At 46.9% G+C, this 16,357-nt stretch overlaps 1 protein-coding gene across 4 annotated transcripts in view; it reads left to right on the top strand.

Moving 5' to 3' along the window:
* Window positions 1-16,357, top strand: part of SCUBE2 (signal peptide, CUB domain and EGF like domain containing 2) — a 143,940-nt gene that overhangs the window by 120,586 nt on the left and 6,997 nt on the right. For 3 of the 4 annotated variants that reach the window (XM_073603983.1, XM_073603985.1, XM_073603982.1), the window contains 4 exons: window positions 5,228-5,398; window positions 8,556-8,723; window positions 10,422-10,583; window positions 14,863-15,060. In XM_073603983.1, the coding sequence (XP_073460084.1) occupies window positions 5,228-5,398; window positions 8,556-8,723; window positions 10,422-10,583; window positions 14,863-15,060 (699 nt within the window). The remainder of the gene's footprint in view (window positions 1-5,227; window positions 5,399-8,555; window positions 8,724-10,421; window positions 10,584-14,862; window positions 15,061-16,357) is intronic. The other variant, XM_073603984.1, reaches the window with a different exon arrangement.

Here is a 16,357-nt window from a genome sequence, read left to right as displayed (position 1 = left end):
CTGGCAGCATTCTGGTGGTCCTGGGTGGGCATCCGAGGGGGGCTGCGTTGATAATCAGCACAGACCCCCCCCTGTCAGGAGAGCAGCCGATCGGCTCTCCTCTAATCGCGTCTGTCAGACGCGAGTGAGGAAAAGCCAATCAATGGCTCTTCCTGTTTACATCGTGATCAGCCGTGATTGGACACGGCTGATCACATGGTAAAGAGCCTCCGTCAGAGACAGGGCAGGATTCAAGCCGCTGGGGTGTGCAGTACCGCATTTGGCCAGGGTTGAGGAGGGCGCTGGTGATGCTCGGAGACACTCGATTCCCGACTTTTTCCGGCACCCCCCCGCACCTCTGGCCACATGCAGTACTGCATAGACCAGCAGTAGCTGTGGAACAGATTATCTGAGTTTCCATTATTTTCTATGGGGAAACTCGGTTTGATATACGAGTGATTGGATTACAAGCTCTGGAATGAATTATGCTCGTAATCCAAGGTATTGCTGTACTTAAAAATCCCCATAGGCGATGCTTTAAAGAATTTTACAGGTTACCTGTTTAGAGTTACAGATGAGGTCTAGCACTAGAATGATTGCTCTTGCTCTAACATTCGCGGCGATACCTCACATGTGTGGTTTGAACGCAGTTTACATATGCATATGCGTTCGCTTCTGCGAGCGAGTACGCGTGGACGGGGGCACTTAAAAAATGTTTTATTGTTTATTTTACTTTTATTTTTCTATTTTGACGCTTTCTTTTTACATTTTTTTTTTATCACTTTTATTCCTATTAATGTAAATATCCCTTGTGATAGGAATAGGGCATGACAGGTCCTCTTTACAGTGAGATCTGGGGGGGTTTATAAGTCCCCAATTCTCTCCTCTAGGCTGGGAAGCCTGAAATTAAAAAAAAAAAAAATTATCTTGGCTTCCCAGCCAAGGCGGCGGCATATTTTCAAATGCAGAGGCCGGGCGTGACGTCATAACATAGCGCCCGGCCTCCGAAAGGTCATAGAATAGATCAAAGGTCGCCGGATTCTCTTTGGTCAACTTCCGGCGCCAGCCGATTCCGGTTCGCCGATCGCACGGGAGAGCCGGTAGAAGCACCGGAGGGCAGTGGGGGGGGATCTTATATCTGGAGAGCGGTGATGTCACTCCTGTATAATATATCTTATATCTGGAGAGCGGTGATGTCACTCCTGTATAATATATCTTATATCTGGAGAGCGGTGATGTCACTCCTGTATAATATATCTTATATCTGGAGAGCGGTGATGTCACTCCTGTATAGTATATCTTATATCTGGAGAGCGGTGATGTCACTCCTGTATAATATATCTTATATCTGGAGAGCGGTGATGTCACTCCTGTATAATATATCTTATATCTGGAGAGCGGTGATGTCACTCCTCTATAATATATCTTATATCTGGAGAGCGGTGATGTCACTCCTGTATAATATATCTTATATCTGGAGAGTGGTGATGTCACTCCTGTATAATATATCTTATATCTGGAGAGTGGTGATGTCACTCCTGTATAATATATCTTATATCTGGAGAGCGGTGATGTCACTCCTGTATAATATATCTTATATCTGGAGAGCGGTGATGTCACTCCTGTATAATATATCTTATATCTGGAGAGCGGTGATGTCACTCCTGTATAATATATCTTATATCTGGAGAGCAGTGATGTCACTCCTGTATAATATATCTTATATCTGGAGAGCGGTGATGTCACTCTGTATAATATATCTTATATCTGGAGAGCGGTGATGTCACTCTGTATAATATATCTTATATCTGGAGAGCGGTGATGTCACTCTGTATAATATATCTTATATCTGGAGAGTGGTGATGTCACTCTGTATAATATATCTTATATCTGGAGAGCGGTGATGTCACTCTGTATAATATATCTTATATCTGGAGAGTGGTGATGTCACTCTGTATAATATATCTTATATCTGGAGAGCGTTGATGTCATTCTGTATAATACATCTTATATCTGGAGAGCGGTGATGTCACTCTGTATAATATATCTTATATCTGGAGAGCGTTGATGTCACTCCTCTATAATATATCTTATATCTGGAGAGCGGTGATGTCACTCCTCTATATCTTATATCTGGAGAGCGGTGATGTCACTCTGTATAATATATCTTATATCTGGAGAGCAGTGATGTCACTCCTCTATATCTTATATCTGGAGAGCGGTGATGTCACTCTGTATAATATATCTTATATCTGGAGAGCGGTGATGTCACTCTGTATAATATATCTTATATCTGGAGAGTGGTGATGTCACTCTGTATAATATATCTTATATCTGTCGCTCTGTATTTTCGGTATAGAAGGTGTCCTTTGTCCCGGGTGATACATTGTATCTGATGGGGAATAATGTTTCTCCTTCCTGTGTCTGGACGGCCCGTTGTGAAGTTTTTCTAGAAGGAGATTAATCTGTAAATCTCTGAACAAATCTCCCGTCTCAGTCTGTATAAAAGAAGTAAATATGGCCCCCGGACGCTGCGTGAATCTATATTTTCCGATGGGTCCAATGAGCCGGCGCTGACCTGGTCACCGGGTTCACATCCAGCAAAGCATGGCCGTGTCTCGCTGGGGTCTTTGCATCGGCCGAGGAGACACTTGTGAAAAGAGGTGAAGTGCTTTTAAATGTCTTTGTCGGCATTAATCCCGGCACCCCGCCGGGGCCCCTCTATGCATCACAAAGGCTCCAAAGTTTTTTTTAAAAACAGCTGCTTGAGCTGCGAGAATCGCCTTTTAGTGGTCACTGGAGCCTGACAAAGAGACGGGGCTGTGAAAACCCCACTCTGCTAAAGCCAATTGCTTCCTTTGTTGGGGGCTGAAGATAAAAGGGGATTAGGATTCTTCATCCTTTAACACCCCAATTATACAGGGCCCCGCATGGCCCAACTTTGTTCTCCGGGATCTCCAGTGGTCAGACGGATCCGGCCAATAAGCAGCAACCATATTGAGGACCCGAAATGCACAGAGACACTATCCGCAATCTAGAATGTATCACTCTGCTTCCTACACCGTCCTAATGGGCCTTCCAGTACCTAAAGTGGATCTTCATGTGACAACACTGAAGAAATGACACTTGTCTACAATGTAAAGTAGTGAGTGTACAGCTTGTATAACAGTGTAAATTTGCTGTCCCCTCAAAATAACTCAACACACAGCCATTAATGTCTAAACCGCTGGCAACAAAAGTCAGTACACCCCTAAGTGAAAATCTCCAAATTGGGCCCAAAGTGTCAATATTTTGTGTGGCCGCCATTATTTTCCAGCACTGCCTTAATCCTCTTGGGCATGGAGTTCACCAGAGCTTCACAGGTTGTCACTGGAGTCCTCTTCCCCTCCTCCATGATGACATCACAGAGCTGGTGGATGTTAGAGACCTTGCGCTCCTCCACCTTCCGTTTGAGGATGTCCCACAGATGATCAATAGGGTTTAGGTCTGGAGACATGCTTGGCCAGTCCATCACCTTTACCCTCAGCTTCTTTAGCAAGGCAGTGGTCATCTTGGAGGTGTGTTTGGGGTGGTTATCATGTTGGAATACTGCCCTGCGGTCCAGTCTCTGAAGGGAGGAGATCATGCTCTGCTTCAGTAGGTCACAGTACAAGTTGGCATTCATGGTTCCCTCAATGATCTGTTGCTCCCCAGTGCTGCTACTAACAAGTCACATGACTCCGGGGTCACATGAAAAGATAGAATAAAATATTTTTAAAAAATGTGAGGGGTGTACTCATTTTTGTGAGATACTGTCTGTTAGGTGCAGCATGCTAAGCAATGTCATTGTTGTAACCCTTCCAGGTATTAATTTCTTCTCCTAGAGACTCCCCCTGACATTGCCTTCATCTGCTTTTATCACTAGAAGGGACAGCACCATCTTTGTTCAGGCATCATTCAGGGTCACCATCTACTTCCTCAATGGAGATGCTGGCATAGATGACACATCATGCAAATCCTGGTGCCTGTGCAGTTCTTGGCTGTGTTTACACATGTCTAGCACAGATCAGCCCTCTGCCTCACCTTGTGACTTGCTAAAAAAGTTACAATGTACAGTCTGATCACTGGGGGAGAGGAGACTGAGGAAATGCTTCCTCCTGCCTACAGCAGACTGATGGCATCATCTCAGCCTAGAAAAGTCACTGGGGTGAGGGGAGACTGAGAAAATGCTCCCTCCTGATTACAGCTGACTGATGACTTGTTCTCAGCCTAGGCAAAGTCACTGGGGGGAGAGGAGAATGAGAAAATGTTTCCTCCTGCCTGCAGAAAACTAAAGCCATTTTCTCAGCCTAGAAAAAGTAATTGGGGGAGGGGAGACTGAGGAAATGCTTCCTCCTGCCTGCAGCAGACTGATTACATCACCTCGGCCTAGGCAAAGTCACTGGGGGGCTGATGCAGCAGACTGATGACATCATCGCAGCCAAGACAAAGTCACTGGGGGGAAGGGAGCCTGAGGAAATGCTTCCACCTGCCTGCAGCAGACTAGTTAGACTATCTCAGCCTAGGCAAAGTCACTGGGGGACTGATCAGCAGACTGATGACATCATCGCAGCCCAGGCAAAGTCAATGGGGGAGGGGAGACTAAGGAAATGCTTTCTCCTGCCTGCAGCAGACTGATTACATTATCTCGGCCTAGGCAAAGTCACTGGGGGGGGGAGGGGAGACTGAGGAAATGCTTCCTCTTGCCTGCAGCAGAGTGATGCCATCAGCTCAGCCTATATGGAGTCAGGAATGTGTTTCAGGCAGACTAGTAAATCTACTAACGTTTCCACTTTAATGCTGAATTTCAAGCATATACTAACCCAAAAGGTAAAAAGCACACCAGTCAATGCCGTTATTATTCATTAGAAGTAAGTAAATGCATTCTCTGTGCAGGTAATATGCAAGTTCTGAAATCAATCGTCACGGCCAGGAAGAGCGCAAAACTGCAATCTTCATTTTACACAAAATGGCCTTTGTTGTGGGGCCCAAATGTGTAACTAAGTTACTACTAAAACATAAGACTTCCACTTTGCAACTTTTACTTTCCCAAATAACAAAATAGCAACATTGTAGAGTTTGTGAGCGAATAAAAAATCCAAATTGTTCATGAAGGACATTTCTGTCAGCGGATGGACTGTGCTTTGCAATGTTGGCGATTGGCATGGCTCGCCTGCGCTTTACCCTCTGCATACTAACCGGCATGCTTTTCTCTCTTCTTGTCTCTCAGTTAGCTGCCATGCGGGCACCTACTATGACGGACAGAAGGACCAATGCGTTTTATGCCCGAACGGAACCTATCAGACCGAAGAAGGGCAGATCGTGTGTGAGATCTGCCCGGCTCCTGAGAACAGAGACAGTCCGAAACACGTGGGGGCTCGGGATCTCTCCGAGTGCGGAGGTAACAGGGAATCACTGGGAGGCGGGGCCAGATCCAGCCTATCAAATCTGGGCGTGCAGAAAAAAAAAATCAGGGGGCATAATGTCAGCAGTGTGACAGAGATGCAGAGAACCAATATTCCCCGTTCACTAATGTACCCCGAGTCACAACCTGGAAATAACGTCTGACAGGTGGCGCAGAGACGGTGCAGGAATGAACAGGAAACACTAGTATGTTTTATGCTGTCATTGGATTAGGATGATTTAACAGAACTTTTGTCACCTTTTATCAAGGGTCCCTATCAGAGCCCCCCTTGCATCAGGTGTCCCCATCAGAGTACCTCCTTACTTCAAGCATCCTCTTGCATCAGTCAGAGTGCCCCCTTACATCAACTGCCCCATCAGAGTGCCCCCTTACATCAACTGCCCCATCAGAGTGCCCCCTTACATCAACTGTCCCATCAGAGTGCCACCTTACATCAACTGCCCCATCAGAGCCCCCTTGCATCAACTGCCCCATTGGAGTGCCCCCTTACATCAACTGCCCCATCAGAGTGCCCCCTTACATCAACTGCCCCATCAGAGTGCCCCCTTACATCAACTGCCCCATCAGAGTGCCCCCTTACATCAACTGCCCCATCAGAGCCCCCTTACATCAACTGTCCCATTGGAGTGCACCATCAGAGTGCCCCTTTACATTAGTTGTTGCCATCAAAGTTCCCCTAACATGAATTGTCCCCATTAGAGTTCCCCTTACATCAGTTGTCCCCATCAGTTGTCCCCAGTATCAGGACAAGTTCATCTAGCGCCCAGGGCAAGGATGTGGAACTGCACCCTCCTCCTCCACTGGTAATGCATTCTGTAGAATGGGTTTACTGCCCTGTGCCCATTCTCTGCACCCTTGCTCTGCTGTGTCCAGGGCAGCTGCCCCTCCTGCCCACGCCTTTTCCCGGCCCTGGTTGTCCCCATTAGAGTCGCCCTTACATCAGTTGTCCCCATCAGAGTCACCCTTACATCCATTGTCCCCATCAAAGTCACCCTTACATCTGTTGTCCCCATCAGAGTCACCCTTACATCTGTTGTCCCCATCAAGAGTGTCCCTTTACATCAGGTGTCTCCATCAAGAGGGTCCCTTTACATCAGTTGTCCCCATCAGAGTCACCCTTACATCAATTGGTCCCATCAGAGTCCCTTCTTACATTAGTTGTCCCCATCAGTGTAGTGCTCCTTACATCAACTGTCCCCATCAGAGTGCCTCCTGGATCAATTAACAATTAACAACTAAAATCTAGGGGGGAGGTTGACACAGACCACCCCAGCATGACCAAGAGTATGTGAACCCCCCCCCCCTCTCCATCATACGAAGACATTGTAGAAAATTGTGGTAACAGATTGGTGAAGACCCTTTTCTGGTCCAGCATGACTGTGCCTCCCCCTCCCTGTGTACAAAGGCAGCTCCGTAAAGACATGCTGTGACCAGTTTGGTGTGGAGGAACTCGAGTGTCCTGCACAGAGCCCTGACCTCATCCCTACTGATCACCTTTAGGAGTAGAATTGGAATTCTGATGTTAAGCCAGGTCTTCTCATCTAGCATCAGGACCTCTGGAGGCTTTACGTCTACAAAGGGTGGCAACTCCATAATCATGGCCATAGTTTTGTAATGAGATGTCCTAACAAGCTCATATAGATGTAATGGTTGGTGGTCCACAATCTTGTAACCATTGATATGGACTGTTCATAGATATTTTCATTCATTCTCTGTCTCCCGAAGAGGCAACAGAGGAATTCTAATGAAGCAGACCATCTTCTACAGTGAGTCTGTAGTCTCTGACAGTCTTCTGAATATTATGTGGTGACCCTTTAGTGACGTGGGGGGGCTGCAGTTGCAACCCACAATATCTAATTGGTTTAGCACTAACGATTGCTGGAAAATGTAAGGCCAAGTAGAACAAAAGTCTGAAACAAACAGAATGTGTGTAAACTTTCCAATGGCTTTGTTGAAATGGAGCATTTGATAAATCTGCATCGCCATCTTGTGGTCACTTTAGGAAATGCAGAAGAATACATTTACAGCATCTTCAGATAACACTGAGCATGTAAACATCACCACAGGAGCTTACACTCTAATGTGCCCCCCCCTCCCCCCAGTCACACACTATTAGTATTTTACATTTATATATCTCTGACATATACCGCAGTGCTGTACAGAGATCAATGAGCCAGTCACATCAGTCTCTGTACCAGAGGAGCTTACAATCTAATGCCCCCCACCCCCCCAGTCACATCAGTCTCTGTACCAGAGGAGCTTACAATCTAATGCCCCCCACCCCCCCCAGTCACACACTATTATTATTATTATACATTTATATATCTCTGACATATACCGCAGCGCTGTACAGAGATCACTGAGCCAGTCACGTCAGTCTCTGTACCAGAGGAGCTTACACTCTAATGTCCCCTCCCCCACAGTCACGTCAGTCTCTGTACAGAGGAGCTTACACTCTAATGTCCCCTCCCCCCACAGTCACATCAGTCTGTGTACAGAGGAGCTTACACTCTAATGTCCCCTCCCCCCACAGTCACATCAGTCTCTGTACAGAGGAGCTTACACTCTAATGTCCCCTCCCCCACAGTCACACACTATTACTATTTTACATTTATATATCTCTAACATATACCGCAGTGCTGTACAGAGATCACTGAGCCAATCACATCAGTCTCTGTACCAGAAGAGCTTACACTCTAATCCCCCCTCCTGTCATACGCACAATTGGCCATTCTGGTCAGAAGCCACATGATCTTCCTCTGATTCGATTCTGAGAGGGAAACCTACACAGGAATATTTGCCCAAACTCCAGGCAGAGAGTCTTTGATAGGAATTAAGCCCGCGGCTCCAGTGCTGCATGACTACAAGGCTGACCATTTAATGACTACGTCTCTCAACCAGCCAGTATGAGCGATTGCATGAACTGACCCCCCCCAGTGATAACACGTGGCTTCTTCTTGTGGTTGGAGTAGAATTTATAAGCGGACAATGTGACGGGACGCAGTTTTCCGATTATCAGGGGGAAGGACTCCCTTTTGGTTCATGCTGACCAGTGATTGGCCGCTGTAACGATGACCAGCAGAGAATAATGCAGGTATGACAATGATCCGCGTTCTCTTCTTGTCTTCCTCAGGTCTGTGTCCTCCTGGTGAATTCTCTGTGGACGGGTTTCGCCCATGTGATCCGTGCCCGCCGGGGACCTTCCAGCCAGAAGCAGGGAGGACATCTTGCTTCTCCTGTGGTGGAGGCCTGGCCACCAGGCACAGCGGAGCATCAACATTCCACGATTGTGAAACTAAAGGTGACTCCTCGCGACAAAACACCATTCTCATTTCATTCTATTTTGCCTTCCTTGCTTCTTGGGAGGAGTTATGCAAATATTAAATGCTTTGATTAGTGGGTATCAGTGTGGAGGAATGGGGCGTTCCTAGGCGGGATACATTTGCATTTAGACCACCCTGGGTAACTCCCACATGTGATGTTGAGCCTCCGTGATGGAAAGAACTGAAATTCAATGAATGAAAGGGGCGGGGCCAGAGACAGCCAGGCTGGGAGAGAAAGGGTTGGCTCTTGGGAGGAGTTATGCAAATATCAAAATGCCTTGCTGGGTGGGTGTCAGTCTGGAGGAGTGGGCGTTCCTAGGTAGGCTACATTTGCATTTAGACCTCCCTAGGCAACACCCACATGTGATGTTGACCCTCCGTGATTGAAAGAACTAAAATCCAATGAATGAAAGGGGCGGGGCCAGAGACAGTCAGGCTGGGAAGGAAAAGGCTGGCTTTTGGGAGGAGTTATGCAAATATCAAAATGCCTTGATGTGTGGGTGTCAGTCTGGAGGAGTGGGCGTTCCTGGGCAAGGCTGTATTTGCATAGGTAACACCCACATGTGATGCTGAGCCTCAATGATTCAAGGAACTGAAATTGAATAAATGAAAGGGGCGGCGCAAGGACAGTCAGGCTGGGAAGGAAAGGGCTGGCTCTTGGGAGGAGTTATGCAAATATCAAAATGCCTTGATGGGTGGGTGTCAGTCTGGAGGGGTGGGGCGTTCCCGGGCAGAATACATTTGCATTTACACCTCCCTAGGAAACTCCTACATGTGATGCTGAGCCTCCGCAATTAAAAGAACTGAAATGTAATGAATAAAAGGGGCGGGGCAGAGACAGGCTGGGGAGGAAAGGGTTGGCTCTTGGGAGGAGTTATGCAAATATTAACTGTCTTGCTGGGTGGGTGTCGGTCTGGAGGAATGGGCGTTCCTAGGTAGGCTACATTTGCATTTAGACCTCCCTAGGTAACACCCACATGTGAATTTGAGCCTCCGTGATTGAAAGTATTAAAATCCAATTAATGAAAGGGGCGGGGCCAGGGGCAGCCAGGCTGGGAAAGAAAGGGCTGGCTCTTGGGAGGAGTTATGCAAATATCAAAATGCCCTGATGGGTGGGTGTCAGTCTTGAGGAGTGGGCGTTTCTAGGTAGGCTTTATTTGCATAGGAAACACCCACATTTGATGCTGAGCCTCCTTGATTGAAAGAACTGAAGTCCAATGAATAAAAGGGGCGGGGCCAGGGACAGTCAGGCTGGGGAGGTAGGTGCTAGATAATGCAGAACATCCTCCAGCCAGGAAATGAGGCGGGGCTCTATCTCTATCTTGCTGCACCTTCTAATGCACAATGTGAGAAGCTCACAGTGTGTAGTAAAATCAGAGTAAGCCATTTCAGTCCAGGAGAGGAGATTTAAATAGTTTTTGGTAGAGTTGGGCTACAGTCAGTGCCGGGACAAGGTCATCTAGCGCCCAGGGCAAAGATGCCAAAATGCACACCCCTCCGTCCCTTAGGGTTAGAGCCAGGGTGCCCCCAGTAATAAACCATTACACCCAGGGAAGCCGTCCCTCCTGCCCCCTCCTGCCCACCCCTTGTCCCAGCCCTGACTACAGTTATTGGTATTTGCACATTTCCTCCATCTTTCTCCTCCTCTAACTGATATTTTCTTGTGGACTGCGCAGTTCAGTGCTCGCCCGGACACTCCTACAACACCACAACACACAGATGCATCCGATGTCCGGTGGGGATGTACCAGCCAGAGTTTGGTCAGAATTTCTGCATCTCCTGCCCAGGGAATACCAGCACAGACTTTGACGGATCCACCAACATAACCCAGTGCAAAAGTAAGTGCCCCCTCTTCGACTTTCCTGCTAGCCGCCTGATTATCCGGCCCAGGGGTCTTCAAACTTTTTTAAAACAAAGGGCCAATTTACTACCCTTCAAACTTTAGGGGGGGAGGCAGACTGTGGCCAGTGGGAGTAAACAATGCCATAGGCTTGGTGATCAGTGGGTGAAAAAAAAATTACACCATTGGTGTCAGTGGGAGGGATGGTGCCCCATCATTGGTGTCAGTGGGAGGAATAGCATCCCATCATTTGTGTCAGTGGGAGAATTAGTTCTCCATCTCTGGTGTCAGTGGGAGAATAAGTTCCCCATCATTGGTGTCAGTGGGAGGAATAGTGCCCCATCATTGGTGTCAGTGGGAGGAATAGTGCCCCATCATTGGTGTCAGTGGAAGGAAAAGTGCCCCATCATTGGTATCAGTGGGAGGAATAGTGCCCCATCATTGGTGTCAGTGGGAGGAATAGTGCCCCATCATTGGTTTCAGAGGGAGGAATAGTGACCCATCATTGGTGTCAGTGGGAGGAATAGTGCCCCATCATTGGTTTCAGAGGGAGGAATAGTGACCCATCATTGGTGTCAGTGGGAGGAATAGTGCCCCATCATTGGTTTCAGAGGGAGGAATAGTGTCCCATTATTGGTGTCAGTGGGAGGAATAGTGTCCCGTTATTGGTGTCAGTGGGAGGAATAGTGCCCCATCATTGGTTTCAGAGGGAGGAATAGTGTCCCATCATTGGTATCAGTGGGAGGAATAGTGCCCCATCATTGGTTTCAGAGGGAGGAATAGTGTCCCATCATTGGTATCAGTGGGAGGAATAGTGCCTTGTATCAGTGGAAGTAAAAGTGCCCCAAGGGCCTGATAAAGGCAACCAGGGGGCCACGGGCTGCCGTTTGGAGACCCTCTATCCAGCCAATCGTATACCAACCAGCGATTGAAAGCACGGTGCTGTTGTTTCAAGCAGCCAATCGTCTCTTTTCGCTTAGCCAGTGTGCCGTGTGTTGGACACGACTTTCGTTTTCACAAATAGTAAGCTGTGTATGTGTTGGAGGAGTGAACTCCGATGTGACGGGGTTAAGCAGCTACTGGCAGTCATGTTAGATAGATTACGTCCAGCTGTGATATTTGGCACAGCGGATCTGTGGAGGGTGCAGCGCAGTATACGACCTGCCCCCCTCCCCCCCTCCTTCTGGATTGGGTGTTCTCCAAGATCTGTCCTTGTGGAGGGAAATGAGAAATAACACCCAAATATTGCAGATTTGCAACTTTCTTCAAACCCTTTGTTGGGAGATGGATAGATTGAAGCAGTGCAAGGGGCCGATAATGGTTCAGAGTGAAAAATTACGACAGGAAAGTGTTGTGTGAAAGTGTTGCAAAAAAATTGCACAATGTGCCAAATTCTCTGCACATTATACACCATGGATACCGCAACATACACCATGGACACCACAACATACACCATGGACGCCGCAACATACACCATGGACGCCGCAACATACACCATGGACGCCGCAACATACACCATGGACACCGCAACATACACCATGGACATCGCAACATACACCATGGACACCGCAACATACACCATGGACATCGCAACATACACCATGGACGCCGCAACATACACCATGGACGCCGCAACATACACCATGGACGCCGCAACATACACCATGGACGCCGCAACATACACCATGGACGCCGCAACATACACCATGGACGCCGCAACATACACCATGGACGCCGCAACATACACCATGGACACCGCAACATACACCATGGACACCGCAACATACACCATGGACATCGCAACATACACCATGGACGCCGCAACATACACCATGGACGCCGCAACATACACCATGGACGCCGCAACATACACCATGGACGCCGCAACATACACCATGGACGCCGCAACATACACCATGGACGCCGCAACATACACCATGGACGCCGCAACATACACCATGGACGCCGCAACATACACCATGGACGCCGCAACATACACCATGGACGCCGAAACATACACCTTGGACACCGCAACATAACAAAGTGTGAAACTGATTGATGTGCACCTTAGATGTAGTCACTTCGCAAGAGAGAGAGAGAGCATCGGATGTAAGGACATGATAGGACAACAGGACAGGTTGCAGGACATGGTGACATGTCCTGCCACCTGACAGAGGGACAAGACAGCAGGATGCTGGGACATGATAGGACAGAGAGACAAGACAGCAAGGTGCTGGGACATGATAGGACAGGCAGACAGACCGCGGGGACATGACAGGACAGGGATACAAGACAGCAGGATGCTGGGACATGATAGGACAGAGGGACAAGACAGCAGGATGCTGGGACATGATAGGACAGAGAGACAAGACAGCAGGATGCTGGGACATGACAGGACAGAGAGACAAGACAGCAGGATGCTGGGACATGATAGGACAGAGGGACAAGACAGCAGGATGCTGGGACATGATAGGACAGAGGGACAAGACAGCAGGATGCTGGGACATGATAGGACAGAGAGACAAGACAGCAGGATGCTGGGACATGACAGGACAGAGAGACAAGACAGCAGGATGCTGGGACATGATAGGACAGAGGGACAAGACAGCAGGATGCTGGGACATGATAGGACAGAGGGACAAGACAGCAGGATGCGGGGACATGATAGGACAGAGACATACCTCAGGATGCGGGGACATGATAGGACAGAGAGACAAGACAGCAGGGTGCTGGGACATGATAGGACAGAGAGACAAGACAGCAGGGTGCTGGGACATGATAGGACAGAGACATACCTCAGGATGTGGAGACATGATAGGACATGAAAGGGCAGAGAGACAGACTGCAGAATGTGTGGGAATATGATAGGCCAGAGAGGCAGACCGCAGGACATGGGGACGTTTTAGGACAGAGAGACAGACAGCAGGACACGGGGACATGATAGAACTAGATAGTATAGATACGTACATTAAAAGATATCTACATAATAGAATGATTCTTGTTTAACCAGTAATTAGCCACTCACTGCTTGGCGCACTAATGCGCTTATTCTATGCACATAAAATATATCTAATCTTTTCCATTTTATGGCACACACATTGCAGCATTCATGTGATAAGATGGAAGGTAGTAAGTTGGATTTTCCAATTTCTAACACGTGTTTCATTCCACTGGAACATGCCTTGTGCTTCATTGTTTATCTGCTGCTCTGGTATATTTGTTGCAACCTTCACTATTTTAACAGCGCACCGCTGGTGTTTTATTGGACTCAGAGTGTAAAATGTCAATGTAATTTATTGTTTTCCATCTCTGTGTATAAAAAAAACAAAACATCAGAATTGCAATGAAGATCTGCCTTGAATGTCACGGTTCTGACTGTTTATCTTTTATAAGAAATAGAAAGAATAAATCTAAAAGCGATGAAAGAAAAATAAAAGCAAATTAAACAGAAATCGAAACAAAGTAAAGAGAAATCAAATCAAAAACAAACAGGAATCAAAACAAAAACAAACATAAATCAAAACAAAAACAAACATAAATCAAAACAAAGTAAACAGAAATCAAAACAAAGTAAACAGAAATCAAAACAAAGTAAACAGAAATCAAAACAAACAGAAATCAAAACAAAAACAAACTGACAAGAAGAATACATAGTATCAGACCATTAAAATCACAAATACAAATATGCCATAAGAGAAACAAACAATAAATCATTTCTGTGAATCTTCGGTGACGTCAGGAGTTTTTACGGTCTTGGCAGTGAAAGTGTTTATGTTTTAGGCTCTTAACAGTCAGATAAATTCAACATTATTTCAGTTTATTTACAGTACCGAGTGCCAGATTACTCCGAGCGGATCCAGGTGGTTGGGGAGAAATCGCTGACACATTTCATGAAACAAATAAAATGTAACAAAAAAACTACATTCAGCCTTTTTTTCAAACTTCACCTACCAGCTGGATTATTTAAAAGGGTTTTAAAGGGGTACAACACAAAATGGACAATAATGTAAATAGGCAAAAGGCACGTAATAAATATGGATTGGAAGCCGGGCTCTGTTTGTTATTGTCTGCAGTCTTGGAATTGGCCACTACATTTATACGGTGACATTTTGTATTCTATTTTTCTCATTTTCTTTCTTACTTTTAAATGGGGTCCTACTAGGTTATCTCAATGTTCTTTGTATCTATTTTATATATGTATATAAAAAAAATAACGTCTTCCAGCTTCTCTCTCCTTTTTAATACAGATTTTTTTTTTGTCCTTTTTCTGTCTCCAGACAGGCAGTGCGGGGGTGAGCTGGGTGAATATACGGGGTACATAGAATCTCCAAATTACCCCGGAAATTATCCCGCCAACACAGAATGTACATGGAACATAACCCCGCCCCCTAAAAGGCGAGTTCTCATCGTGGTGCCAGAAATCTTTCTGCCGATAGAGGATGAATGTGGGGATTATCTGGTGATGAGGAAAAGCCGTGAGTTTGTTTCTCTTTTTTCATTTTATTATACAAACAAAATTATTCCTGTGAGGAAACCCGGGAGCCGTACTGTCAGAGCAATATACATACAGGCTCGTTGTTCCTATGTAAGCCCAGTATACAGTATTCTTAAATCTTTTTTTTTTTTTTGTAAATCTGTTTCAAAGTTTCTTATTTGAAGATCCTGACAGTAACAGAGCTTCCTGTTGCAGGATGACAACAATAAGCCCCCTGCTTTGCAATTTGCAGCAGCATTGTCAGCTTGGCCTGTGTGCTCCATAGATGTGGAGGACAATGTGCTGCCTATCAGGTCCCATTGGCCAACTGAAGGATTTCGTATGGCAGGCTGACAGTGGTGCCGCTGCTTGCAAACAGACATCTAAGAGGCGCTGGGGCTCTGTGCCAGGACAAGGTCTAGACCCCAGGGCGAAAAGGACAAATTGTGTACCCCCCCCCCAAGATGTATGAGCATTATGTGTCAACAAAAATCCCCCCCCCCCCCAAAAAAAAAAAAAAGAAAAATTGAGCACTAATCTGCATGCTTGCCCCCTAAACATAAATTACCCTTCCTCCCAGCACAAATCTGCTCCCCTACTGATATCCCCCATCCCAGCAAAAATCTTTACCCCCCCCAGCTAAAATCCTCTCTCTCCCTATATGCTCCCAGCACAGACCCCCCCCCCAAAAAAAGTACCCCCCTCCTAGCACAAATCCTCTACGCCTCAAATCTCCCCTCCGAGCACAAATCCTCCCCCCCAACTCCAAATCTCCCCCTTCCAGCACAAATTCCCCTCCTCCAATCTCCTATCCTAGAACAATCCCCCCCCCACCAAAATGTTTCCTTTCCTAGTACAAATACCCCCGCAATAATCCCTACTAGCACAAATCCCCTCCCAAAAAACTTTACACCTTTTCTAGCACTAACTCCCTTTAATCCCCCCTCCTAGCACAAATCCTCTCCCCCCCCCCCCCACAAATCACCAGTAGCACACCTCCCCACCAGGGCCGGACTTACCATTGACTTGGCTCAAGCCCATGGGCCCTGGCCAATAGGAGGCCCTGCCCGCTTCGAAAGCCGCCGAGATACACAGGATATCCGGCTCTGTATCTTAGCGGCGCCATTTTTAAACTGAAAGGCTGCAATGACAAGGCAACACTGACACTGGGGCAAGGCTGCACTGACACTGACAAGGCTGCAGATGGACACTGATGAGGCTGCATTGATGGGCATTTAAATGTAAGTTTTTTTACCTTAAACTTCCCTCCTAAAAGTTTTCTTCCTTAAAATTCCCTC

The sequence above is a fragment of the Aquarana catesbeiana genome, linkage group LG11 (assembly GCF_042186555.1).
Source record: "Aquarana catesbeiana isolate 2022-GZ linkage group LG11, ASM4218655v1, whole genome shotgun sequence".
NCBI lineage: Eukaryota > Metazoa > Chordata > Amphibia > Anura > Ranidae > Aquarana > Aquarana catesbeiana.
Note: the sequence above shows the minus strand (reverse complement) of the source record. Positions and strands in the feature narration are given on the sequence as shown.